The following is a 26,536-nucleotide window of genomic DNA, read 5'->3' on the forward strand; positions in this document are numbered from 1 at the left end:
CTGCGGACCTCCAGAGGTTTCAAAACTACAACTCCCAGCAAGCCCGGGCAGCCATCGGCTGTCCGGGCTTGCTGGAAGTTGTAGTTTTGAAGCCTCTGGAGGTCCGCAGGTTGAAGACCACTGCGGCCTTCGACATCATCCAGCCCCCTCTCACCCCCTTTAGTTCTGTACTCGCCTCCGCTCGGCGGAACATTAGGGTGCGCTGGTCCGGTGCTGCAGAACTGTCCGGTGGGGAGGTTGTCCGGTGGGATAGTGGTTCCGGGCTGCCATCTTCACCGGGGGGGCTCTTCTCCGCGCTTTGGACCCGGCCCCGGAATAGTCACGTTGCCTTGACGACGACGCAGAGGGACGTTCATTACCAACGTCCCTCTGCGTCATCGTCAAGGCAACGCCTCTATTCTGGGTCCGAAGCGCGGAGAAGAGGCCTTCCCGGTTAAGATGGCAGCCCGGAACCACTATCCCACCGGAAGACCTCCCCACCGGACAGTCCTGCAGCACTGGACCAGCACACCCTAATGTCCCGCCGAGCGGAGGTGAGTACAGAACTAAAGGGGGTGAGAGGGGGCTGGATGATGTCGAAGGCCGCAGTGGTCTTCAACTTGCGGACCTCCAGAGGTTTCAAAACTACAACTCCGAGCAAGCCCGGACAGCAGATGGCTGCCCGGGCATGCTGGGAGTTGTAGTTTTGAAACATCAGGAGGTCCGCAGGTTGAAGACCACTGTATCAGACATTGACAAGCGGTGATGATGAAGGGGGGGTGATGATGATGACATGTGGTGATGATGACAAGGGGATGATGAAGGGGGGGGTGTGGGATGATGACAATGGGATGATGAAGGGGGGGGGGGATTATGACAATGGGATGATGAATGGGGGGTGGGATTATGACAAGGGGATGATGAAGGGGGGGTGTGGGATGATGACAAGAGGATGACGACAAGGGGATGATGAAGGGGGGTGGGGATGATGACAAGGGGATGATGACAGGGGGGGTGTGGGATGATGACAAGGGGATGAAGACAAGGGGATGATGAAGGGGGGTGTGGGATGATGACAAGGGGATGATGACAAGGGGATGATGAAGGGGGGGTGTGGGATGATGACAGGCGGTGATGATGAAGGGGGGATGATGACAGGCGGTGATGATGAAGGGGGGATGATGACAGGGTGATGATGACAGGGTGATGATGATGAGGGTGTTAATGACGGGGGTCTGGATGATGACAGGGGGGATGATATATTTCCCACCCTAGGCTTATACTCGAATCAATAATTTTTCCTGGGATTTTGGGGTGAAATTAGGGGCCTCGGCTTATATTCGGGTCAGCTTATACTCGAGTATATACGGTAACTAATAACAGAAGTGAATAACAGGAGTCCAACTTGAATAAATGTTGGAATAAATGGTGCAACTGGACACTCACAAAGGTAGTACCTGTTTGTGTAGGGTTAAGTATAGCATTATGGCACATACGTGGGGGTGAATTTGCCTTGTCACTTCTTAAAATGTAAACTTGTAAATGTATTTAATATCTTCTGTACATTGAGCTCTCTAGATTGTAATTTGGTTTATAAATTGTTCAGTTAGAACAAAGAACACACATTAAAGGGGTACTCCCGTGGAAAACTTTTTTTTTTTTTTTTTTTTAAATTAACAGGTGCCAGAAAGTTAAATAGATTTGTAAATTACTTCTATTAAATAATCTTAATCCTTCCAGGAGCTGTATTATACAGTGCTCTCTGCTGACCTCTGCTGTCCATTTTAGGAACTGTCCGGAGCAGCATATGTTTGCTATGGGGATTTTCTCCTGCTCTGGACAGTTCCTAAAATGGACAGCAGAGGTTAGCAGAGAGCACTAAGGTCACGACATCAGAGAAATCTGAAAAGAATAGCATTTCTTCTGTAGTATATAGGCCCTTATAATTACTGGAAGGAGTAAGATTTTTTAATAGAAGTAATTTACAAATCTGTTTAACTTTCTGGCACCAGTTGATTTAAAAAAAAAAAAAAAAAAGAGTTTTCCACGGGAGTACCCCTTTAAAACCTATACTCTATCAGGGAACCCATCAAAAACAAAGATAACTGGAGAAGACCTTACCATTTTTGATGTACTGAATGGCTTCTTCCCTACGCTTTAGTCCTACTTTTTCCCATTGGTTGCTGAAGTCCAAGTAGTGTATGGCTATTAGGGGAGATGTCATACTCATCATGTTTTGTTCTCCACATCCAATAGGGGCATTGATCAGGTGGTTCAGATTACCACCATCTATGGATTTTTCCACCATTTCACTTATTGGGCTTCCTGATTGTTATGGAGATATAAGACAATCATGAGATCAGCAATGACTAGAAATGTTATTTCACAAAGACTGTTCTTTATTCTGTGCACAAACTAGATAGCATATATAATAGGAGGGTTGACAAATCACTGCTCACCTTGGATGGTAACGATAGTGTCAACGTCTGTCTTGGGGACAATATTTTTGGGATCTACTGCGGAGATCAGTTCTTCTTGCACTCCACCTACATAAAAAGTCATTAGAAGAGATTCAAGACTATTTAGCCTTATGAAGAAAGTTTGATAAATAAGAATTGAAAATATTAATGTTCACACATGGATTGTTCAAAGTATTTTTTATATATTAAATTTCACAAGTTTAGGGTAATACTGTAGCCTAATACAATATACAGACCTTTTCCTTCTGGCTCCAAAACAACCGATTTCAGGGTCTGTGTCAGAAGTCTTCCTTCAGGCTAAAGATAAAAATTTAAATAAGAAAAGAAAAATAAGAAAAGAAAATATTTTCCAACAAAATGTTTTTTTTTAATATATCACTCAGTACCTAATCCTGACCATGTACATCTAGTTTTTATGTCTACCACCTTTATATATTTTTTTATTACACTTTTAATTTAGCTCACTAGTCTGAATTGCTCTCAAAGGGAGGGGGCGTGGCCTCACTGTGCAGGTCTCCGCCCCCTCCCTCAGTATGCTGTCTGCTCACATCTCCCCTAGCATTAGCAAAACTACAACTCCCAGCTTGTCCTCACTGACAGTAGAGGGACACAAGCTGACAGTGGGAGGATTTTTCCTCCAGCTCTGAGCCCTGTACTCACAGCTGTCAATTAAGGAAGTGTGTCCATGACATAGGTGATGACGCATGGACACAGCAAGACTAGTATGTATCCAAGTAGGCAGGGGGGGGCAGTTGTTTGACTGGCTTTCTCAGTATGAAATACTGAAAATTTTCTAATGAAAGCAATGGAGGGGCAAGCTGTGCATAACTAGCTTGCCCCCTGACTGGTGAGCAATTAAGGGGTTAAGGAAAATACAGGCAAGGTTTTTAGCCCCCTCCCCCGCCTGTAAAATTTGCGGTAACTGTAGTGGTATGTCCCATGAGTGGGGGGGAAGGAGTGCACCAATCAGGGGTTTAATAGTTTCCTGGGCTTTCAGGGGCCCTCCCTTGGGTATTTAAAGATGTGGTGCCTCCCTTCCCCCCTCAATCTGCCCAGAACCCGGAGTTTTGGCTACTGGTTGGTAAGTGTCTTCCCCCTTATGGCCCGGATGGAGCAGGAGGGTGAGGACTGGCATGCTCTCTTGTGGCTGAGCTGGCCTCCCCTCCTGTTGTGCCCAGGCATTGGGTTCGGGAGGCAGGCGGACCTCTTGTCAATCCCGCCCTCCTTTCCCCTGTAGTCCCTATGAGCCCTGTCCCACCCGTTCCTTGTACCCTCTCCCCTGCCTGTGTCTTGCTCCCTCTCCCCTGCCTGTGTCTGTGAGCCCTTTTCCCTGCCTATGCCTTCAGCCTCTCCCTGGGCATGCTCCTTATGAGCGCACTCTGACTCCTTTTCCCCTCTGTTCCTGTCCCCTCCGTCCCTGGGTGGCTGCAGCTGTCTTTAGCCCCTTTGTGCAAATGGATGTTTATTAACGTCCATTTGCACGTCCCCAGCTATAATGCGAATATTCGCGAATATAGCGCTATATATTAGCAATTATGAATTTTTTTTTTCCACAGTACACATCACAGTGAGACTGGCGTGCGAATTTTCGCATATGCGAAAATTTGCATATGCAAATTTTTGCATATATGAATTTTCGCATATGCTAATTTTTGTATATGCTAATTTCCGCATCTGCAAATTTTCGCATATGCGAAAATAGTACGCGAATATTACGAATATGCGAATGTAGCGAATATATATGACGAATATTCGTCCATATATTCGCGAAATATCACAAATTCGAATATGGCCTATATTGACGCTTTGTCCCGTTTTTCTTTGGCAGTAGTTCCGGAGGTTGCTCCCGTGGGCGGAGTTGGAGGGTTGCTTGTGCGGCCGGCCCGTGGGTCATTGTGGAGTGTGGTGTAATTCTTGGTCCGCTTTGGTGGTTCCTGCGACTTGGTCGCACTCACGGTAAGGCGCTTGCGAGTGGTTGGTGTGGAGGCCGGGATGTCTACAGTCGTGGAGGGTCCCGGAGGTTTTCAAATGTGTCGGTGGATAGGGGATTTGTTTTGCCTACGGCCACACCACCCTTAACACGCCCGGTCTCGGAAGCTAAGCAGGGCCGGGCCTGGTTAGTACTTGGATGGGACACCGCCTGGGAATACCAGGTGCTGTAAGCTTAGATTTTGCGCTGGCTTTTTTCGGGGTTCTGTGGATTGGGCACTTCCTCCTCCTCGTCTCCTTCCATGGGACTTGGGTGTCCGATGTGTTTTTGGGTGCCTATTTTATGCAGTTGCAGGCCAGTCGGTCCGAGACTGCTTAGGTGTTCCGGGACACGCTGCATGTGGGTCCACGAATTACTTTTTACCGGTTGTCGTCCTATTGTTTGACTGGGCGGCTGTCTTTTTTGCTCCCTTTCCCCGATTATTCAGTTTCGGGTTTTTGTCTGTTTTGGGTTTTTGCTTTTCTTGATGGGATGGGGTGTTGTGAGTTCAGGTTTCACTCTCTTTTTGACTCGGGGCCGGTGGAGGCGGAGGTGGCTGAGTTTCCCAGAGAGGATAGCGCAGCGCGTGGGGCGGTGGTGATCTGCATGTTGTGTTGCTATTTTCGCCCAGTTTGATGTTTCCCATGTGTGTTTTGTTTTGCGAGTGGCTTTCCGCAAAGTGGTGCGAGTGCTGGGGCACTCTTCGGTGTATGGGCGAGTCAAGGAGATGAGTTGGGTCCTGACGGCAGGTACCCGGATTTCCTGGAGAGGAAATGGGTTGGGTGTGTCCGGGAGGCTGAGGTGGCCCCTGGTGTTGGCTATCCGGTATCTCTTGGGTGGGGGTCGGAGCCCAGTGTAGGGCTAACTGGTCTCCTCCTTGGCGGTAAGAAGACGGTGAAATCGGGGTCAACCCAGGGTAGACCTCCACACAGAACGGTGTGGCAGCACCTCTCGGGTTGGCAAGAAGCCAATCGGTGTCTTTGTTACAGTTAAATTGTTATTTATATAAGTAATTTTATAAATAAAGCTGTGGCCGATCCTCACCCACGGAAAAGTTAAATTGTTGTTGTGTCAGTTATTATTTAATTATTTATTGTAGTAAGGGGGAGGGGTAGTTATAGCCTGCTAGGAGGTAATTGGGTCTCAACAGTCTGGAAGGGCAAGCTGTGCATAACTAGCTTGCCCCCTGACTGGTGAGCAGTTAAGGGGTTAAGGAAAATACAGGCAAGGTTTTTAGCCCCCTCCCCCGCCTATAAAATTTGCGGTAACTGTAGTGGTATGTCCCATGGGTGGGGGGGGGGGGGGAGGAGTGCACCAATCAGGGGTTTAATAGTTTCCCGGGCTTTCAGGGGCCCTCCCTTGGGTATTTATAGTGGTGCCTCCCTTCCCCCCTCAATCTGCCCAGGACCCGGAGTTTTGCCCTCCCTCCTTTTTTTGTATCTGTTTGTTGTAAGTCACAGCTTGACGGTAAGAAGACTGTGAAAGCGGGGTCAACCCGGGGTAGACCTCCACACAGGACGGTGTGGCAGCATCTCTCGGGTTGGCAAGAAGCCAATCGGTGTCTTCATTACAGTTAAATTGTTATTTCTCTATCGGCTCCATTGGGGGACACAGACCGTGGGTGTATCTTGCTGTCTCTAGGAGGTGTGACACTATGGTAATAAAAAAAAGTCAGCTCCTCCCAGCAGGATATATCCGCCTTCAGGCTCTGAGCTAGTCAGTTTAAGCTTAGTGTCTGAAGGAGGTGGACATGGGCTGGATTCTCCAGTCCAGGTCTTCTGTTTTTTATTTTCCTAGTATAGGGACGTGTTAGTTTTTTATTCCCTTTCTTTTCCGTTTTCAGGTGGGGACTCAGGAACTGCGGTTCACTGTTTCCCCATTGCGAGTAAGGGGGCACAGACATTGCGTATATGTGCTGTTAACCCCCTCTCGCCAACGGTCAGCGTCTGGGTGGTACCTCATGGGTCCGGGTTCCCCTTTTTTCTCTGCTCACCTCGCTCAGGCATAGCAGCTAGGCGTGATGCAAGGACAACAAAGCTGACTGAAGACTTCACTGAAGACTCCATTAGGTAAGTTCTTCTGACTGAGGTAAATGCTTTCCCCCTTTTTCCATAGGTATGGACTCGCAACCTCTGGAGACCCCCTGTTTTAGCCCACCATCAGTGTTTGGGGCTTGATTTTACAGGGGCTGCACTTATGCTGGGGGAGCAGCGACATGAGGGGGCATATTTTTATAATGCACCTTACTTTTGGGGGGCATGTGGTATGAACACTTTATCATTGTGTCTGTGTGTATTGGTGCAACTACTCAGCGCCTTATGCGCTGCTTCGGGTCGGGCGCTTCAGTGCCGGCTTCCTTCTTATGCTTGTGCCTTATTCGCGGCTGCAAGCCGCGGCGCTGTTAGGAGCCGGGCGCTTCTGTGCCGGCTTACTTTCACTTTCGCCAGCAGCCGTTGCCGGCATTCTGGCCACCCGCTCTGTTCCCCCGAGCGCATATACAGCTAGGCAGGTGTACTCGGGACAAGGAGCGGGCGCCATGACAGTTCTTCTTCGGCCATCTGGGGCTCCGCCCACTGGGCTGGTAGCTCTCGGAGGCGCGAAGCTGTGGGCACAATTTTCTTGGGTATGAGTTAGTTACTGTGTGCCTTGTTTCAGGCACGCCCCTCCCTTCCTATTGGCTGGCTTGTTAGGTCTCTCTGGCTGCACGGAGCTAGTTCTCCTCACTGCAGCTGCCAGGGGACACAGATCTGGGTGAGAAAGTGCCTGTCTTCTTTTTTTACCTCATTATGTCCGTACCCAGGGCTGTTCCTCCCTCTAATCAGAAACCTGGGAGTTCAGTGACTTACTATACCTGTAAGCACTGTCATACCAAGATGCCTGGCTCCACTGAGCCCGCTTGCTCTGCCTGCTCCGCTGCTTCCCCAGACCCTCTGGTGCCCCCTGATGCCCCTTCGGTCCCGGTGGGTTCAGCCGCCCCTCCGGCTTGGTTTCTTCCCTTACCCAGTATATGGCTGACTTGACCCAAGTCTCCCGTTCGGTGGCTGAGGCCTCCCGGGAAATGGTGTCAGCCTTGAAGGGGTCTTCCCGGCGCTGGACCTCTGAGAGGGCCCGCTCTTTGTCCTCTCGTACTTCACGCTCTCACAAGCGTGCTAGGGGTGCCTCGTCGGACTCTTCCATTGAGTCGGCACAAACGTCACTCTTCCAGAGGACGTACTCGGAGTCCCCGCTCCGCCACGCCAGAGCCGCGTACCTGGTCTGGATCGCCTTCCCTCCAGGACTGCCTCTACTCACTCACATTCCCCTGGGGAACTGGTGGACGAGGCTTCCAAACCGGCATCTGACCCAGAGGACCGCTCGGACTCAATTGCTACGGTGAACTCATTGGTGACAGCCATATGAGACACCTTTCACTTGGAGGACCCAGGATCTTCGGATGTCAATCCAGGAGTATCCTTTCATCGTGCTAAGCCAGCACCTCAAAGGTTCAGCTCTCGTGCTGACTTTGATGACATTCTGGAATCCGCATGGAAACATCCTGACAAGAGATTCCTGGGAGTCAAGACAATTCAAGAGCGTTATCCATTTGTCAGGACTTTGTCGCTAAGGTGGCTTCCCCTCCCTCAGTGGATCCACCAATCTCCCAGATCTCTAAGGCGACTGCACTGCCTCTGGCAGAGGCCACTGCCTTCAAGGATCCCGCGGACAAGAAGGTGGAATCTTTAGCAAAGTTCGCTTCCCATCTTCGCCTCAACATGGGTGTCCAAGGCCCTGTCGGAGTGGTGCCAACAGCTCCATCAGGATATCTTAGCGGGATCCTCCCCTGAGGACCTATCTGCTTTGGCTCTCCGATGCGCCAAGGCTGGGGACTTTCTATGCGCAGCTTCCATGCAGTCAGCTCGTTGTTCTGCCTTTGCTGTGGCTCACCAAGCAGCCCTCCGCCACTCTATGTGGCTTAAAGCTTGGAATGCAGATGCCGCCTCTAAAAGGTCTCTCACTGAGCTTCCCTTTACAGGCAGCCGTCTTTTTGGCAAACGCCTTCATGAGATTATCTCTGAGGCAACGGGAGGTAAGAGTTCCTTGTTACCCCAAAATAAGGCTCGCCCTTCTTCCCAAAGGAAGTCCTTTTCCTTTCGGTCCTTTCGGGCCTCTGGCCCCACTAAGGGGTCCGGACAGGCTCCCTCGCTCCGGGCACGCCCGTCTTGAAAGTCGGACTCCAACAGCTCTGGCCGTTTTGCGCCCAAATTAGTCAACCGTGGTTTCTTTGCGGGTGGGAGGTCGTCTCTTGTTTTTCCGAGACATCTGGACCTCACACGTTCAGGACTCTTGGGTCAGGGAAGTGGTGTCCAACGTTTACCGAATCGAATTCGCTTCCCTTCCGAGGGATCGCTTTTTTCAATCCCGGGCCCCCCGGTCTCCTCCACTGGCGAAGCAATTCCGTGCGGCTCTCCAGTCTCTGCTTCTCCAGGGGGTGATCGTTCCCGTCCCTCCAGGGGAACATTTTCGGGGTTTGTATTCAAATCTCTTTGTGGTCCCCAAGAAGGACGGTTCTGTGCGACCAATCCTAGACCTCAAGCGTCTCAACCGTCATCTTCTCATCCGCCACTTCCGGATGGAATCTCTCCGCTCGGTGGACATCAAAGATGCTTACCTCCATGTGCCAATATTTCCGGGCCATCATCGGTACCTCCGTTTTGCGGTTCCGGAGGGTCACTTTCAATTTGTTGCCCTCCCCTTCGGTCTAGCCACGGCTCCTCGGGTCTTTACAAAGATCCTTGCGCCAGTGATGGGCCTGTTACGGTCGAAGAGGATCTCGGTGATACCCTATCTGGACGACCTTCTCATCAAGGCTCCAACCAGAGACCAGACTCTGGAGAATCTGGACGTCACTCTCCACACTCTGACTCCCTTCGGGTGGCTGGTCAACCGGGACAAGTCAGTCCTCCGGCCTACCCAGTCTCTAACCTTTCCAATTTCCTCAGCCTGAATTTGTCTTCTCCGGACAAACGTCTGGCGCTCCGGGCGGGGGTCCGCTCCCTGCGGACTCAGGGATCAGTCTCCATCCGCACTTGTATGGAAGTCCTGGGTCGGATGGTGGCAACTATGGAGGCCGTACCCTTTGCCCAGTTTCACTACCGCCCCCTCCAACTGGCTATTCTCTCTCGTTGGAACAGATCTCCTCTGTCCCTCGATCGTCAGATTGTTCTCCCTCTCAGGGTCCGTCAGTCCCTGCTCTGGTGGCTCTGCTCCCCCCTTCTTCTCCAAGGGCGGTCGTTTCTTCCCCTTCATTGGCAGGTTGTTATGACGGGTGCCAGCCTGTCGGACTGGGGCGGCGTGTTCAGGGATTGGACGCTTCAGGAACTCTGGTCTCCCCAGGGCACCCTTCTTCCGATAAACATATTGGAATTACGGGCGATTCTTCTTTGTCTTCTTCATTGGGAGCCCCGTCTTCAGTCCCGTCCTGTCCGCGTTCAGTCGGACAACGCCACGGCCGTGGCGTACATAAACCGACAGGGTGGCACTCGCAGCTTGGCAGACATGGCCGAGGTAACCAAAATTCTCTCCTGGGCGGAGAGCAAGGTTCCGGCCATTTCGGCAATCCACATTCAGGGAGTACTCATCTGGGAAGCGGACTTCCTCAGTCGGTCCTCCCCCGACCCCGGCGATTGGTCTCTTCATCCGGAGGTCTTCGCGCAGCTCTGCAACCTCTGGGGCATTCCGGACGTGGACCTCTTCGCGTCCCGGCACAATCGGAAAATCCTTCCGTTTGTGTCCAAGTCCCGGGACCCTCAGGCTTTCACCGTGGACACCCTAGTGATTCCTTGGGTGGGGTTCGCCCTACCTGAGCTGTTTCCTCCTCTTCCACTCCTTCCCAGGGTACTGAGGAAGCTCAAGGCAGAGGACGTCCACTCCATTCTGGTAGCTCCAGATTGGCCCCGAAGGTCGTGGTACGCCGACGTAGTCAGGCTCCTGGACGAATGCTCCTCTGCGCCTTCCGCTCCACCCGGATCTTCTCTCTCAGGGTCCTCTTTGCCACCCCAATTTACAGTCGCTGCATTTGAAGGCGTGGCGGTTGAGACCGCGGTTTTGAGAGCCTGCGGTTCTCTTCCCAAATCATTCGCACCATGCTCAAGGCTCGTAAGTCCTCCTCCGCAAGAATTTACCACCGTATTTGGCGGTCTTATTTTCGTTGGTGTGAAGCTCAGGGCTTTTCCCTGGTGACCTTCTCTGTACCCCGTCTTCTCTCCTTTTTGCAGTCGGGGTTGGAATTAGGGTTGTCTCTCAGTTCCCTTAAAGGTCAGGTTTCGGCCCTTTTCTTTTCTAGTGGCCCCCGGCTTCTAATCCTCATGTCAGGACCTTCCTGCAAGGAGTGGCGCACGCTGTTCCTCCTTATCAGTCGCCCTCTCCCCCTTGGGACTTGAATTTGATTCTGAGTGCCCTCCAGGGTGCACCCTTTGAGCCCCTTAGAGAGGTGTCTCTCCGCCTCCTTTCTTGGAAAGTGGCATTTCTTGTGGCTATCACCTCCATCCGGAGGGTGTCTGAATTGGCAGCTCTCTCCTGCCATTCTCCGTTTCTGGTGATCCACCAGAACAAGGTCGTTTTCCGGCCAGACCCTTCCTTTTTACCTAAGCTGGTCTCGGCCTTTCATTCCAATGAGGACATTGTCCTCCCGTCCTTTTGCCCGGCTTCTTCTCATCCTAGGGAGTGCTTACTACACAAGCTGGACGTAGTTTGGGCTGTTCGGTCTTATCTCTCCATCACTTCTTCGTTTCATCAGTGTGATTCCTTTTTCGTCCTTACGGAAAGTTGTCGCAAGGGACAACCTGCTTCCAAGGCCACCGTTTCTCGGTGGATTCCGTCTGCCATTTCAGAAGCCTATCACTGTAAGGGGAAGATTCCTCCTTTCAGGGTTGTGGCTCATTCCACACGTTCTGTTGGGGCATCCTGGGCTCTCCAGAATAGAGCCTCGGCCTTGCAGATTTGCAAGGCAGCTACCTGGTCGTCTTTGCACACTTTCTCGAGGTTTTACCGGGTTCATACTTTCGCATCGGCTGATGCTAGTCTGGGGCCTTAAAGTGTTGCAGGTGACAGTGGATCGACCGTCTGCCTGATTGCTTATCTGCCCACCCAAGGGATGGCTTTGGTGCGTCCCACGGTCTGTGTCCCCCAATGGAGCCGATAGAGAAAAGGAGATTTTTAACACTTACGGTAAAATCTCTTTCTCAAAGGATCCATTGGGGGATACAGCTCCCACCCTTTTTGGTTTTTTTCCTTTGATTCTCTTTCCGAGGGTGTGTTCAGTCATGTTTTTTCTTCTGGTTCTCGGACAGTTTTTTTTTTTTTCCTTGACCTATTGGTCTCCTCCAATTGCTCTGGAACTTAAACTGACTAGCTCAGAGCCTGAAGGCGAGTATATCCTGCTGAGAGGAGCTGACTTTTTTTATTACCATAGTGTCACACCTCCTAGAGACAGCAAGATACACCCACGGTCTGTGTCCCCCAATGGATCCTTCGAGAAAGAGATTTTACGGTAAGTGTTAAAAAATCTCCTTTTACATAAGTAATTTTATAAATGAAGCTGTGGCCGATCCTCACCCACGGAAATGTTAAATTGTTGTCGTGTCAGTTATTATTTAATTATTTATTGTAGTAAGGGGGAGGGGTAGTTATAGCCTGCTAGGAGGTAATTGGGTCTCAACAGTCTTGGAAAACCTATTGGTTTTGCATGCTTTACAACATATCAAAATGTTTGTATCTGACAGTGCCCATTTAAAGGCTGTACCACAGCACAAGGAGTCCATGAACATTTTTTTGATATGTTAGAGTAATTCTGGTGAAGGGTAGGCACAAAATATTAAGAACAGATGGTAACAAAATTTTTGTATACTATTGCATGGAGACATGTCGGGGTACAACTCCATACAAATCATTATATAGTCACGTACACAGAGCCTTACTTTTGACCTTGATATCATATATAGGGTATTGTTACTTACCACAACCTTTAGCGTTTTCTTCACGCCATCAGATACTAACTGTCCGGCTGCCTTTACTTCAATCTCATGATTTCCCAGTGTTAATGGCACAATGATAAATGGAACAGCCACCGATGAGGAAGGCTGGATGGTTACTTCTTGCCGATACTTCTTCTTGGCAGTAGAGAGACTGCAGAACTGTTCATTGTAGGTCCAGTCTACGCGCACCTAAAACCAAGACAACAAGGTGGACATTTAATGAAAGTAATCTTTATGTAATCTAATTGTGTGTGTGTCTAATCCAAGACGTCAATGAGAATTCACTCATTACACTTGTGTGGAAATTGCATTTTTAGCACTTTTTGTAGTTTTTCCCTGTAGTGTTTTATTTTTTTTTCTTTCTTTGGGTATCACGAAAAAAAGATGCAGGAATAATGCAGTAGGGATGCAGGAATTTGTAGGGAATTCATTTCAGCTGTTTAAAAAAATGTAATTCTTTTTTATTTAAAAGAAGGTACCAATTATCGGGAGCGGGCCAGGGAACTGAGAGCTGCGGCCAATATTGATATTGCAGGCATGGTAAGCTAATGTATGAATAGAAGTGATAGATTACATCATGAATGATGAAAAAGAAAAAAATGATGAATGAAGAATGAATGATGAATTAATTAATTATTTGTAATATTAATGTTAATAACAATACATTATTGTTATACTCATTCATTCTTGTTGTAATCTCTCTCTTCCATTCATACATTCGCTTACCCCGCTTGCAATGTTAAAGAGGTACTCCGGTGGAATACACATTTTTTCAAATCAACTGGTGCCAGAAAATGAAACAGATTTTAAATGACTTCTATTAAAAAATCTAATCCTTCCAGTACTTATCAGCTGCTGTATACTACAGAGGAAGTTGTGTAGTTCTTTCCAGTCTGACAACAGTGCTCACTGCTGATACCTCTGTCTGAGTAAGAAACTGTCCAGAGTAAGAGCCAATCTCCATAGCAAACCTCTCCTGCTCTGGACAGTTCTTGACATGGACAGAGGTGTCAGCAGAGAGCATTGTGGTAAGACAGAAAAGAAATTCAAAAAGAAAAGAACTTCCTCTGTAGGATACAGCAGCTGTATTAAGATTTTTTTTTATAGAAGTACCATATTTAAAATTTTTAGCTTAAAGTCTATTTGCGTGTTATACACAGATAAACTCTTTCTGGCCCCGCAGAAGCCGCTGCGGTTCAATTATTTAAAGTGGCTGCATTAAATTGTGTAGCTGCAGTGGCTTCTGCGGGGCCAGAGTCCCGCCGCTGCTGCCCGATTCCCTCCCCATCCCCGGCTTTCATATTTACCTGTCCTGGGGCGGGCTACTGCAGGCTCCGTTACCTGTGGTGCCCTGCGCTGTCACTGTGCGCTGAAGAGTGACGTCCTCAATGCGATGTCACTCGTGATTGTTCGCACGCACAGCGACAGCGCAGGGCTCCAGCGGAGCCTGCAGGAACGCGCCCCAGGACAGGTAAATATGAAAGCCGGGGATGGGGAGGTAATCGGGGCATCGGTGGCGGGAGTTTATCGGAGTATATACACACCTACACGCACCCTCATTTTAGCAAGGATATTTGGGTTAAAAAAACTTTTAACCCAAATTTCCTTGGAAAAATGAGTGTGTATGTTATAGGCTGGTGCGTGGTATACCCTGATAAATACAGTAATTTACAAATCTGTTTAACTTTCTGGAACCAGTTGATTTAAAAAAAATTGTTTTTCACCAGAGTACCCCTTTAATCGACCCAAATTGTTAATTTCCATGGCTATAATTTGGTTTACTTGCCTTAACTTGACTGTTGCCGTAGTTGTAGAGAATTGCCCGTATCTCTACTTGCTCATTTCTCACCACAGAATATGGAAGCTTCAGATCAATGAAGAAGTTCATCATCACCTGGATATTATGAGGTTTAGACACACAGATACCTAAGAAAATATATGGAAGCAGAAGAGAATGTCAATTCCAATATCAGCCAGATGTATGACAGTTCATGGAACTAGCAAAATTTCATTATGGGCACACAGACATGCAGGATTTATGTAGAGCCTGTGCGCTGGTGGGGCAGTTTTTCAGAGCAGCATGGTCTTGATAAATGCACCCCATAATCTATTTAAAAAGCTGAGTCATTGTATACATACATTATTTATCTTGTACGGAACTTAAAGGGGTACTCCGCCCAAATTGACATTGAGGACACCCACGATCCCCGTGCTGGCAGCTTCCACGTTCGTTACGTCACACCACAACCCCTCCATTCATGTCAATGGGAAGAGGCATGACGGCTATGATGTAGCAGTCACGCCTCCTCCCATAGAAGTGAATGGAGTGGGCGTGTCGGCCACATCCCTAGTCATCGGGCACGGAGCAAAGTTTGCTCCGTGCGCCGAATAACGGGGTGCCAGGCCGGAGATTGTGGGGGTCCCCTTTAGATAGGGGATAAAATGTTGGTGGTGGCATACCCCTTTAAGTTATATCCTGTATTATACACCAGAGCTGTACTAACTATTCTGCTGGTGGAGTCACTGTGTACATACATTGCATTACTTATCCTGCCTGTACTGATCCTGAGTTATATCCTGTATTAAACTCCGGAGCTGTACTCAGTATTCTGCTGGTGAGATCACTGTGTACATACATTAAATTACTTATCCTGTACTGATCCTGAGTTATATCCTGTATTATACTCCAGAGCAGTACTCATTATTCTGCTGGTGGGGTCACTGTGTACACACATTACATTACTTATCCTGCCTGTACTGATCCCGAGTTATATCCTGTATTATACTCCAGAGCTGCACTCACTATTTTGCTGGTGAGGTCACTGTGTACATACATTACATTACTTATCCTGTACTGATCCTGAGTTATATCCTGTATTATACTCCAGAGCTGGACTCGCTATTCTGCTGGTGAGGTCACTGTGTACATATATTACATTACTTATCCTGTACTGATCCTGAGTTATATCCTGTATTATACTCCAGAGCTGTACTCACTATTTTGCTGGTGAGGTCACTGTGTACATACATTACATTACTTATCCTGTACTGATCCTGAGTTATATCCTGTATTATACCCCAGAGCTGCACTCACTATTCTGCTGGTGAGGTCACTGTGTACATACATTACATTACTTATCCTGTACTGATCCTGAGTTATATCCTGTATTATACTCCAGAGCTGGACTTGCTATTCTGCTGGTTGGGTCACTGTGTACATATATTACATTACTTATCCTGTACTGATCCTGAGTTATATCCTGTATTATACTCCAGAGCTGTACTCACTATTCTGCTGGTGGGGTCACTGTGTACATACATTACATTACTTATCCTGTACTGATCCTGAGTTATATCCTGTATTATACTCCAGAGCTGGACTTGCTATTCTGCTGGTTGGGTCACTGTGTACATATATTACATTACTTATCCTGTACTGATCCTGAGTTATATCCTGTATTATACTCCAGAGCTGTACTCACTATTCTGCTGGTGGGGTCACTGTGTACATACATTACATTACTTATCCTGCACTGATCCTGAGTTATATCCTGTATTATACTCCAGAGCTGTAATCTCTATTCTGCTGGTGGGGTCATTGTGTACATTCATTACTTATCCTGCACTGATCCTGAGTTATATCCTGTATTATACTCCAGAGCCGTACTCACTATTCTGCTGGTGAGGTCACTGTGTACATACATTACATTACTTATCCTGTACTGATCCTGAGTTATATCCTATATTATACTCCAGAGCTGTACTCACTATTCTGCTGGTGAGGTCACTGTGTTCATACATTACATTACTTATCCTATACTTATCCCGAGTTATATCCTGTATTATACTCCAGAGCTGCACTCACTATTTTGCTGGTGAGGTCACTGTGTACATACATTACATTACTTCTCCTGTACTGATCCAGAGTTATATCCTATATTATACTCCAGAGCTGCACTCACTATTCTTCTGGTGAGGTCACTGTGTACATACATTACATTACTTATCCTGTACTGATCCTGAGTTATATGCTGTATTACACTCCAGAGCAGTACTCACTATTCTGCTGGTGAGGTCACTGTGTACATACATTACATTACTTATCCTGTACTGATCCTGAGTTATATCCTATATTATACTCCAGAGCTGTACACACTATTCTGCTGGTGAGGTCACTGTGTACATACATTACATTATTTATCCTGTACTGATCCTGAGTTTTTTACCGTATTATACTCTAGAACTGTACTCACTATTCTGCTGCTGCTGCAGTCATGGTCTATGTACATTACATTTGTTTAATTTATTTCTTTATTTTTTTTCCTTTAGATCGTCTGAATCATTAAAAAGTAATTACAGAAATCTTCAAACTCTTTGACCATGAGTACAGAGAATCAGATTAATGACATTATCATCTTTGTTGCTTCTGTTTAACAGGTATAATTTATGGACTCTTCACAAAAACAAGAAACGTACCTTTATTTTCAGACAGACTCACAGCCAAAACCTCCCATGTGGTGATTGAGTCTTTTAAGAAAACGGAAAGAGACTTTGTGGAAATTCTGTTAAAAAGGGAAAAAAGATTCATAGTTTACACCCGAACATGTCTGACAATGTTAATACTGATTATAAGGATTAAATATCCTTCTTTTGGGGTAACATTCAACTTCAGGATGCCCATTTATTAGCCACAGGAAAAAAAAGGGTTACAAAGAGCCTTTCTGACTGTGGAGCACCAGACACATTAAAAACAGTGTGAAACCTGGGCAATATGAAAGAGGTGCAGGGAAAGGAGTCCCAAAACATTATAATTTACTCTGAAATACTTGGGCTGAGGCCCGGATAAGTTGTTGGAGGAGGTAGACGATAATGTGGTAGCCCTTGGGGGGTGTATGGTAGTGGTGGTATGGTATCGGTATATGAGGGGTTAATGTTAACCCTATAGTTTGTGACGCCAGGCTGAAGGCTGGTATGCTGAGGCAATGCTCCGGTCTATCACCGCCCTTCCCAGTAACGATAGGTGCATGAAATGACTGAAGGTCCACAAGGAGATTGAACTTGAACTTGAACAATTTTACTTAAGTGCTTGCGATACATCCAAGGCACAGTAACAGTCTCGTACAAACAGTCCTTCTATAGCTCAGTGACTGACAGTTGTTGCGGACCTTGAGCTATTTAGAAAGTCTCTGAATTTAGGGTAGATATTTGCAGATCCGTCCGGATTTAGGGGTTATATTAGGTCCGGTGATGCTGCAGAGTGTCTGAGAATTGATACACTCTATAATCTGAATGACTCAGCCATTGCTGCAAGGCTCGGGCCTAACTCACTGCGATAGCTGCTGTGCAGATCCTTCTCGTTTGACAGCCCAGGAACAAGAGAGAGAAAAGATGGCCGCCGCTCCCTTATATGGGCAGGGGGCGGGGTGAATCTGATTGGTCCGAACATCTGTCACTCACCATTACAGAGAGTAATGGGATTGCATACGTCACAGGGCCTCCAAAGGTCCTTAAGCAGAATACCATAGAGTTTACCTAGTCACGTGACCCGCAGGTCCTGCAATGCTATGGAACCGGTAGTTGACCATTTATCTACATATATATTACTATATTTACATTACCCTTACATAACTTACTAGGCTATTAGTTGGAATAGAGGCGACAAGGGGTAGGCTACACAACAGGGATCCCTACGTCCTAGGGACTCTGGCTATGGGGACCCACACATACATAGGTACTGTATAAGATGCGGTACCGGGACACCACAATAGTAATGGATTGGAATTGTGCTATTTCTGGAGGGGGGGGGGGGGAGAAGGTACCCCTTTCAAATGTAACCTTGACACTTGATGAAGTGTTTGTCAGGAGTCATCAACCCATAGTTCACACAGCATAAATCTCACAGGCCATGTTTTGACCATGTACTTCTATTATACTCACCCTTTGTCATCTGGTTTTCCATCCATTGTCTCCACCTTCCATAGCCAGCTTTGCGGAAATTGTGATCTGGATATTATATCCGCGTCATCTATATAATCACTATCCTCATCACCTGATATATATAAAAAAAAATTGATATAAAGTATTCAAGGTTAAGAAAAATGTTGTGTCTACCAAGTTCAAGATTCAAGTTCAGCAATGAGTCTGAGGATCCTCACTTTAACCAGATATTTGCTGAAGACAAAAGGGACATTTCAGAAACCCTTTGGATTTTACCATAAGTTCCTCTACTGATGTTCAAGACTTTGTAGCCTTCAGAAGAACTTCTTCATTATATTGTTTAACTTATTAATAGTGTCACACAAAAATGTCTTCTAGTTTTATTTGAAGGGTTACATGTTGTACTTGTTTGTCCAAAATAGTTTCTTCCAGAAACATGAATGGTTGTTAGGGATTGCTATTTTACTCAATATACCTTTCATATTTAGACAATAGGCAAAGCTGGATAAGATATGGGGAATCCAGGGAAGAGTTAAATCTCTGTTAAAACGTTGCTTGCTTGGGACTTTTGGTAAGTCCTGATTTGGGCCTGGATTGTTATGGGATGAAAGGCAGGTTTTGTAGTAGGGCCTTTCATTCCTTGGCCACTCCAGGTTTTTAAACAAGCCCAGAGCAGCACAGGTGCTGGAGACAGATTATCACTGGGCAAATAAAATAGTTAAAAGTCAGTCTGCCTAAAGAGGCTGTACAAGGAATTTGATCTGAAGTCTGCTAGCCTCTCCTGGGACAATTGCCAGTTGTTTGAGGTAATATATTGAAAGCTTGTTGCTGTAGTCACTTGTATAGTAAGGGCCAGTTAAAGTGTGTAGTAAGTGCTTGGAGAAGCAGGTTTTGTTTTGTGCCAGTGTGAATATGGCTGTATATTTTGTTTTGGGTAAAATAAGAGCAAGAGAAGCCCTGTGTTTGAACTGTGTCACTGTCTCAGATTGCTGTCACTGCTGCTTGCCCATCTCTACCAAGCTGTTCTATTATTATTTTTTGCTCTATCGCGGCTTCTTACTTCTTCCATCTGGATCATTTTCTTTTAGTTTTCTCTCAGATTCCCTTTGCTTGGCAATGTGTTTGCAGCAGTCCAGGAAAGCATCAACACATTTTTGTCCATCCAAGATGTGGCGAATCCGACGTTCACAACTGTGACCCATGGGGTTATCAATCATACCATCCTGACAACACCTTCTCTCCAGTCCTATGTATTGCGATGCTGAAATGGTAAAATATAATATTTTAGACAGTGCAACTATTTTAGAAATACAAATATACATACTCTTAAGGATTATGATTTATTAATCCAGTTTTACCTTTTTTGTCCTGTTCTTGAATCAGTAGAGCTGAAGATCGTCGTCTACGCTTTAGTTTTGGTTGACATAAAGGCTCTGTGGAAAAAATATGAAATATAGTAAAACAACAGTAATATCTAAATTCTCATTTTTACTCCTTAGCACCCCCCCCCCTTCATTTTTCATGACAAAGAGGTCCATCTACCTGCCCCTAATTTTTTAATCCAGAAGCCCAATCCTGGAGCCCAGTCTGTTTCAGTTAATAATACTTTGTTAAGATTTAATACACAGTGAGATCTCTTTGCGACAACTTCCATAATTGCACTGAAAAAAATGTTTTAATGAGGTCATCCTCTCAAAAAAAGATGGTCAACTTGTGTGATGGAACTGAAAATCTATCATGGGAAATCTGGACCACATAAAGGTGTGTCTCCCTAAAGAGGGTGACTTTTTCAAAGGTCTCGCTCTGTAAAGCTCTTCACATATTTTCTTATGTCTTATGACTTTGAAATCGTACAAATCGTACAAATTTTACTGCTCATACATATTTCAACCAAAGAAATAAACCAGAAAATACTATTGGCAATCTCTTAAAGTCATAAGCTGGCCATGGACATGAAATGAAGTTTAGACCGAGCAGACAATTTTCCCTATTTTTTCCCAATCGTTGCCCTTCATCTGGCCGACTGTTTTTGTGAAAAGACCTAAAATGAGAAATGTGGTGTCCAGGCACCAAAGGCTGTCCTGTGGCTTCGGACTTGCTTAGGCAGACCTGCAGCAAAGGTGTTGGGCCCACTGGGGGACTTATTATTGTGTTTATTATGTCCCAGCACTTTGCCAAAAGTTAATAGGGGACATTTATCATGGTTACTTTGGTTTTTTCTTGCTTTTGGTTTTGCTTATGTGTGATAAAAATCATAACACTTTCCATTTTCTACCTTACATATAAAGCCTTGTTTTTTGCACTACCAATATTGCTTTGTATTGACATTAATAATTTCACCACAAGATCTACGATGAAACAAAAAATATATATTTGTGGGACAAAATTGGGAAAAAAAAGGAGATTTTTGTTTGTTCTCGAAGGATCCATTGGGGGACACATACCGTGGGTGTATGCTGCTGTCTCTAGGAGGTGTGACACTATGGTAATAAAAAAAAGTCAGCTCCTCCCAGCAGGGTATACCCGCCTCCAGGACCTGAGCTAATCAGTTTTAGTGCCAGAGCAATAGGAGAGGACCGACAGGTCAAAGAAGACACAAACTGTCCAAGAACCAGAAGAAAAAACATAACTGAACACGCCCTAGGACAGAGAACCAAAGAAAACCCCCAATGGATCCTTCGAAAAAGAGATTTTACGGTAAGTAAACAAAAATCTCCTTTTCTCTATCGGCTCTATTGGGGGACACAGACCGTGGGACGTACCAAAGCCGTCCCTTGGGTGGGCAGATAAGCATTCAGGCAGATGGCCTTTCTACTGCCGCCTGCAACACTTTACAGCCCAGACTAGCATCAGCCGATGCGAAGGTACGAACCCGGTAGAACCTCGAGAAAGTGTGCAAAGACAACCAGGTAGCCGTCTTGCAAATCTGCGAGGCTGAGGCTCTGTTCTGGAGAGCCCAGGATGCCCCAACAGAACGGGTAGAATGAGCCACAACCCTGAAAGGAGAAATCTTCCCCTTACAGTCATAGGCTTCAGAAATGGCGGACCGAATCCACCGAGAAATGGTGGCCTTGGAAGCAGGCTGTCCTTTACGATGACCCTTTGTAAGGACGAAAAAGGAATCACACTGACGAAACGCAGAAGTGATAGAGAGATAAGACCGAACAGCCCGAACCACATCCAGCTTGTGGAGTAAGCGCTCCTTAGGATGAGAAGGAGCAGGACAAAAAGACAGGAGGACAATGTCCTCATTGAGAATTTGAGATGAAAAGCCGAAACCACCTTAGGCAAAAAGGAAGGATCTGGCCGGAAAACAACCTTGTCCTGGTGGAGCACCAGAAACGGAGAACGGCAGGAGAGAGCTGCCAATTCAGACACCCTCCAGATGGAGGTGATAGCAACAAGAAACACCACTTTCCAAGAAAGGAGGCGTAGAGAAACCTCTCTAAGGGGCTCACAAGGTTCACCCTGGAGGGCACTCAGAACCAGATTCAAATCCTAAGGGGGAGAGGGCGACCGATAAGGAGGGACAGCAAGCGCCACTCCTTGAAGAAAGTCCGGACATGAGAATTAGAAGCCAGAGGACGCTGGAAAAGAATAGAAAGGGCCCAAACCTGACCTTTAAGGGAACTGAGAAACCACCCTAGTTCCAACCCCGACTGCAAAAAGGAGAGAAGACGGGGAACCAAGAAGGTCACAGGAGACAGGACCTGAGCTTCACACCAGCGAAAATAAGACCGCCAGATACGGTGGTAAATTCTTCCCGAGGAGGGCTTACGAGCCCTGAGCATGGTGTGAATGACTTGGGAAGAGAAACCGCTGGCCCTCAAAACCGCGGTCTCATCCGCCACGCCGGCAAATGCAGCGACTGTAAAGTGGGGTGGCAAAAAGGACCCTGTGAGAGCAGGTCCGGACGAAGCGGAAGGCGCAGGGGAGCGTCGTCCAGGAGCCTGACCATGTCGGCGTACCACGAACTTCGGGCCCAATCTGGAGCTACCAGAATGGCGGGAACGTCCTTTGAGCTTCCTCAGAACCCTGGGAAGGAGCGGAAGGGGAGGAAACAGATAGGGTAGGGAAAACCACGCCCAAGGAATCACTAGAGTGTCCACGGCTAAAGCCAGAGGGTCGCGGGACTAGGACACAAATGAAAGGATCTTCCTATTGTGCCGGGACACGAAGAGGTCCACGTCTGGAATGCCCCAGAGGTCGCAGATCTGCACGAAGACCTCTGGATGTAGGGACCACTCGCCGGGGTCGGGTGAGGACCAACTGAGGAAGTCCGCTTCCCAGTTGAGCACCCCCGGAATGTGAATCGCAGGATGGCCGGAACCATGCTTTCCGCCCAGATGAGAATATTTGTCACCTCGGCCATGGCTGTCGAGCTGCGAGTGCCGCCTTGACGATTTATGTATGTCATGGCCGTGGCGTTGTTTGACTGGACGCGGACAGATCGGGTCTGAAGCCGGGACTCCCAATGAAGAAGAAAAAGCAGGATTGCCTGTAGTTCCAATATGTTTATCGGAAGAAGGACTTCTCGGGGAGACCAGAGTCCCTGGACCATCCAATCCCTGAAAACACCGCCCCAGCCCGACAGACTGGCGTCCGTCGTAAACACCTGCCAGTGAAGGGGAAGAAATGAGCGCCCCTGGAGAAGAAGCGGGGAGCGGAGCCACCAGAGCAGAGACTGACGGATCCTGTGAGGGAGAAAAATCTTGCGATCGAGGGACAGCAGAGATCTGTCCCACCGAGAGAGAATCGCCAGTTGAAGAGGTCGGTAATGAAACTGGGCAAAGGGCACGGCCTCTATGGTCGCCACCATCCGACCCAGGACTTCCATGCAAGTGCGGATGGAGACTGGGACCTGGAGCCGAAGGGAGCGGACTCCTGACAGAAGAGTCAGACGTTTGTCCAGCGGAAGGCAAATTCGGGCCGAGGTCGTGTTGAAGTGAAGTCCCAAGAATATCAGGGACTGGGTGGGAGAGAGGACTGACTTGTCCCGGTTGACCCTCCACCAAAAGCGATCCAGAGTGTGAAGAGTGACATCCACATTCTCCAGAGTCTGGGCTCTGGTGGGAGCCTTGATGAGAGGGTCGTCCAGGTAGGGTATCACCGAGACTCCCCTCGACCGCAACAGGGCCATCACCGGCGCAAGGATCTTGGTAAAGACCTGAGGAGCCGTGGCCAGACCAAAGGTGAGGGCTACGAATTGAAAATGCCCCACCGGAACCGCAAAGCGGAGGTACCGTGGAAATATTGGCACATGGAGGTAGGCATCCTTGATGTCCACCGAGGAAGAAACTCCCCTAGTTCCAGGGATGCCACTGCCGAACGGAGAGATTCCATTCGGAAGTGGCGGATGAGAAGATGACGGTTGAGACGCTTGAGGTCTAGGATTGGCCACACAGAACCATCCTTCTTGGGGACCACAAAAAGATTGGAATAGAAACCCCGAAAATGTTCCCCTGGAGGAATGGGAACGATAACCCCCTGGAGAAGCAGAGACTGGAGAGCCTCTCGAAATTGCTTCGCCAGAGAAGGAGGGGGGCCCGGGATCGAAAAAAGCGATCCCTCGGGAGGGAGGCGAATTCGATTCGGTAACCGCTGGATACCACGTCCCTGACCCAGGAGTCCTGAATATGTGTGGTCCAGATGTCTCGAAAAAAATAAGAGACGACCTCCCATCCGAGAAAAAAACTGCGGGTGGGGGCTTCACTTCATGCGGAAGAGGGTTTGCGGTTGCCTGATTTGGCCGCAAACCGGCCGGAACGGTTGGTGTCCGACTTCCAAGACGGGCACGGCCGGAACGAGGGAGCCTTCTTGTCCCGCGAAGGCGCCTGCTCAGACCCCTTGCTGGGGCCAAAGGTCCCCTTGGGAAGTAGAGCGAGCCTTATTTTGAGGCAACAAGGAACTCCTACCTCCCGTCACCTCAGAGATAATCTCGTCAAGGCGCTTGCCAAAAAGATGCCCACCCGTGAAAGGAAGCTCAGTGAGAGACCTTTTGGAAGGCGGCCGCATCTGCCAGTGGCAGTGTAGTGGCCTTAGAGATCCGAGAGCTTGGTGGATCCACTGAGGGAGGGGAAACCACCTTAGTGACAAGATCCTTGTCAAATGGATAACATTCTTGAATCGTCTTAATTCCCGGGAACCTCTTGTCTGGATGTTTCCATGCAGATTCCAGAATGGCGTCAAAGTCAGCGTGAGAGCTGAACTTTTGAGGTGCTGGCTTAGCACGATGAAAGGATACTTCAGGAGTTACGTCCGAAGTTCCTGGGTTCTCTAAGTGAAAGGTGTCTCTTATGGCCGCAACCAATGAGTTCACCATTTCAACTGTATCCGAGCGGTCCTCTGAGTCAGATGCCGATACGGAAGCCTCGTCAGCCAGTTCACCAGGAGAATGTGAATGAGTGAAGGCAGTCCTGGAGGGGGGCGACCCTGACCAGGTACGCAGCTCTGGCGTGGTAGAGCGGCGACTCAGAGAACGTCCTCTGGAGGAGCGATGTTTGTGACCAGGTGACAGGGGGGCGGGACCCACGGGGGGAGCGCCCATGCCTATCTGAGGACTCAATGGAAGAGTCGGACGAGGCAATGGACGAGTCGGACTTGTGAGAGCGTGAAGTATGTGGGGAAGTGGAGAGAGCCCCCACAGAGGGCCGGCGCAGGGCAGACCCCTTCAAGGCGGACACCACTTCCCAGAAGGCCTCAGCCACCGAACGGGAGACTTGGATCAAGTCACCCATATACTGGGTCAGGGAAGAAACCCAGGTTGGAGGGGCAGCTGAATCCACCGGGACCGAAAGGGCATCCGGGGGTACCAGGGGGTCTGGGGGAGCAGTGGAGCAGGCAGAGCAAGTGGGCTCAGTAGAGCTAGGCATCTTAGCATTACAGTGCTTACAGACAAAATAAATCACCAACGCTCCGGTTTTCTGTTTAAAGGGAGGAACAGCTCTGGGTACAGACATAATGAGAACAGACAGGAACTTTCTCACCCTTTTCTGTGTCCCCTGGCAGCTGGCAGTGAGGAGAACTCGGCTCCGTGCAGCTAGTGAAAAAAGGCCAGCCAATAGACAGAGAGGGGCGTGCCTGAGGCAGAGGCACTAAAGAATTGGCCTCTCACAGTGAAATTTGCGCCCATGGCGCTGATTGGAGGACACTTCGCGCCTCCAGGGAGCACCGACGGCCCTGTGGGCGGAGCTAATGGAGGACGGGGAAGAAGCTGTCATGGCGCCCGCACCTAGTCCTGAGCGCATATGTCAGCCACATATGTGCTCGGGGGGAAGAGAGCAAGCGACGAACACGCCGGCAGCAGCTGCCGGAGAAAGTGAAAGTAAGCCGGCGCTCCGTGCGCCCGGCCTGAGAAAGCGCCGCGGATGTCAGCCGCATATAAGGCACTGCTTAGCCGTAGCCGCATAGTAAAAAACACACACACACAGTGAGGTATGAAACACACATACAAACAGTGCAATCACTCATGCCCCCTAAAGATGCCACTGCTCGCCCCAAAAAGAATAAAGCCCCAGTACAGCCAGCCCCATAAACCTAAAAGAAAAAAGGTGGGCCAAAACAGAGGGTCTCCAGAGGTTGCAAGTTTGCACCTAAGGAGAAAGGAATGTACTCAACTCAGTCAGAAGAACTTACCTAATGGAGTCTTCTGTGAAGTCCTTAGTCAGCTTTTTGTCACCTGCATCACGCCTGGCTGCTATGCGCGAGCGAGGCGAGCAGAGAAATAGGGGGACCCGGACCCATGAGGTACCAACCCAGGCGCTGACCGTTGGCGAGGGGGGGTGAACATATACGCAATGTCTGTGCCTTCTTACTCGCAATGGGGAAACAGAGAACTGGAGTCCCTGAGTCCCCACCTGAAAACATGAAAGAAAAAGGGAATAAAAAACTAACATGTCCCTATACTAGGAAAAACAATAAAATAGAAGACCTGGTCTGCAGAATTCCAGACCATGTCCACCTCCTTCAGACACTAAGCTTAAACTGATTAGCTCAGGGCCTGGATGCGGGTATATCCTGCTGGGAGGAGCCGACATTTTTTTATTACCATAGTGTCACACCTCCTAGGGACAGCAGCATACACCCAGGGTCTGTGTCCCCCAAATGAAGCCGATAGAGAAAACCCTGTTTGTAACTTTTAGGACCTTCCGTTTCTACCC

The 26,536-nt window shown here is 48.2% G+C and overlaps 1 protein-coding gene and 1 pseudogene across 2 annotated transcripts in view; one reads left to right on the forward strand and one right to left on the reverse strand.

Moving 5' to 3' along the window:
- LOC130367668 (complement C3-like) overlaps positions 1–26,536 on the reverse strand; it is a 126,399-nt gene that overhangs the window by 58,044 nt on the left and 41,819 nt on the right. For both annotated transcript variants that reach the window (XM_056570242.1, XM_056570243.1), the window contains 9 exons: positions 19,736–19,810; positions 19,438–19,638; positions 18,378–18,489; positions 16,917–17,002; positions 14,227–14,366; positions 12,423–12,629; positions 2,696–2,756; positions 2,439–2,525; positions 2,101–2,304 (listed from right to left, as the gene is read on the reverse strand). In XM_056570242.1, coding sequence (XP_056426217.1) covers positions 2,101–2,304; positions 2,439–2,525; positions 2,696–2,756; positions 12,423–12,629; positions 14,227–14,366; positions 16,917–17,002; positions 18,378–18,489; positions 19,438–19,638; positions 19,736–19,810 — 1,173 coding nt within the window. The remainder of the gene's footprint in view (positions 1–2,100; positions 2,305–2,438; positions 2,526–2,695; positions 2,757–12,422; positions 12,630–14,226; positions 14,367–16,916; positions 17,003–18,377; positions 18,490–19,437; positions 19,639–19,735; positions 19,811–26,536) is intronic.
- LOC130267794 (5S ribosomal RNA) lies at positions 4,516–4,624 on the forward strand (annotated as a pseudogene).

Source organism: Hyla sarda, chromosome 4, assembly GCF_029499605.1.
Source record: "Hyla sarda isolate aHylSar1 chromosome 4, aHylSar1.hap1, whole genome shotgun sequence".
In the NCBI taxonomy this organism is placed as follows: domain Eukaryota; kingdom Metazoa; phylum Chordata; class Amphibia; order Anura; family Hylidae; genus Hyla; species Hyla sarda.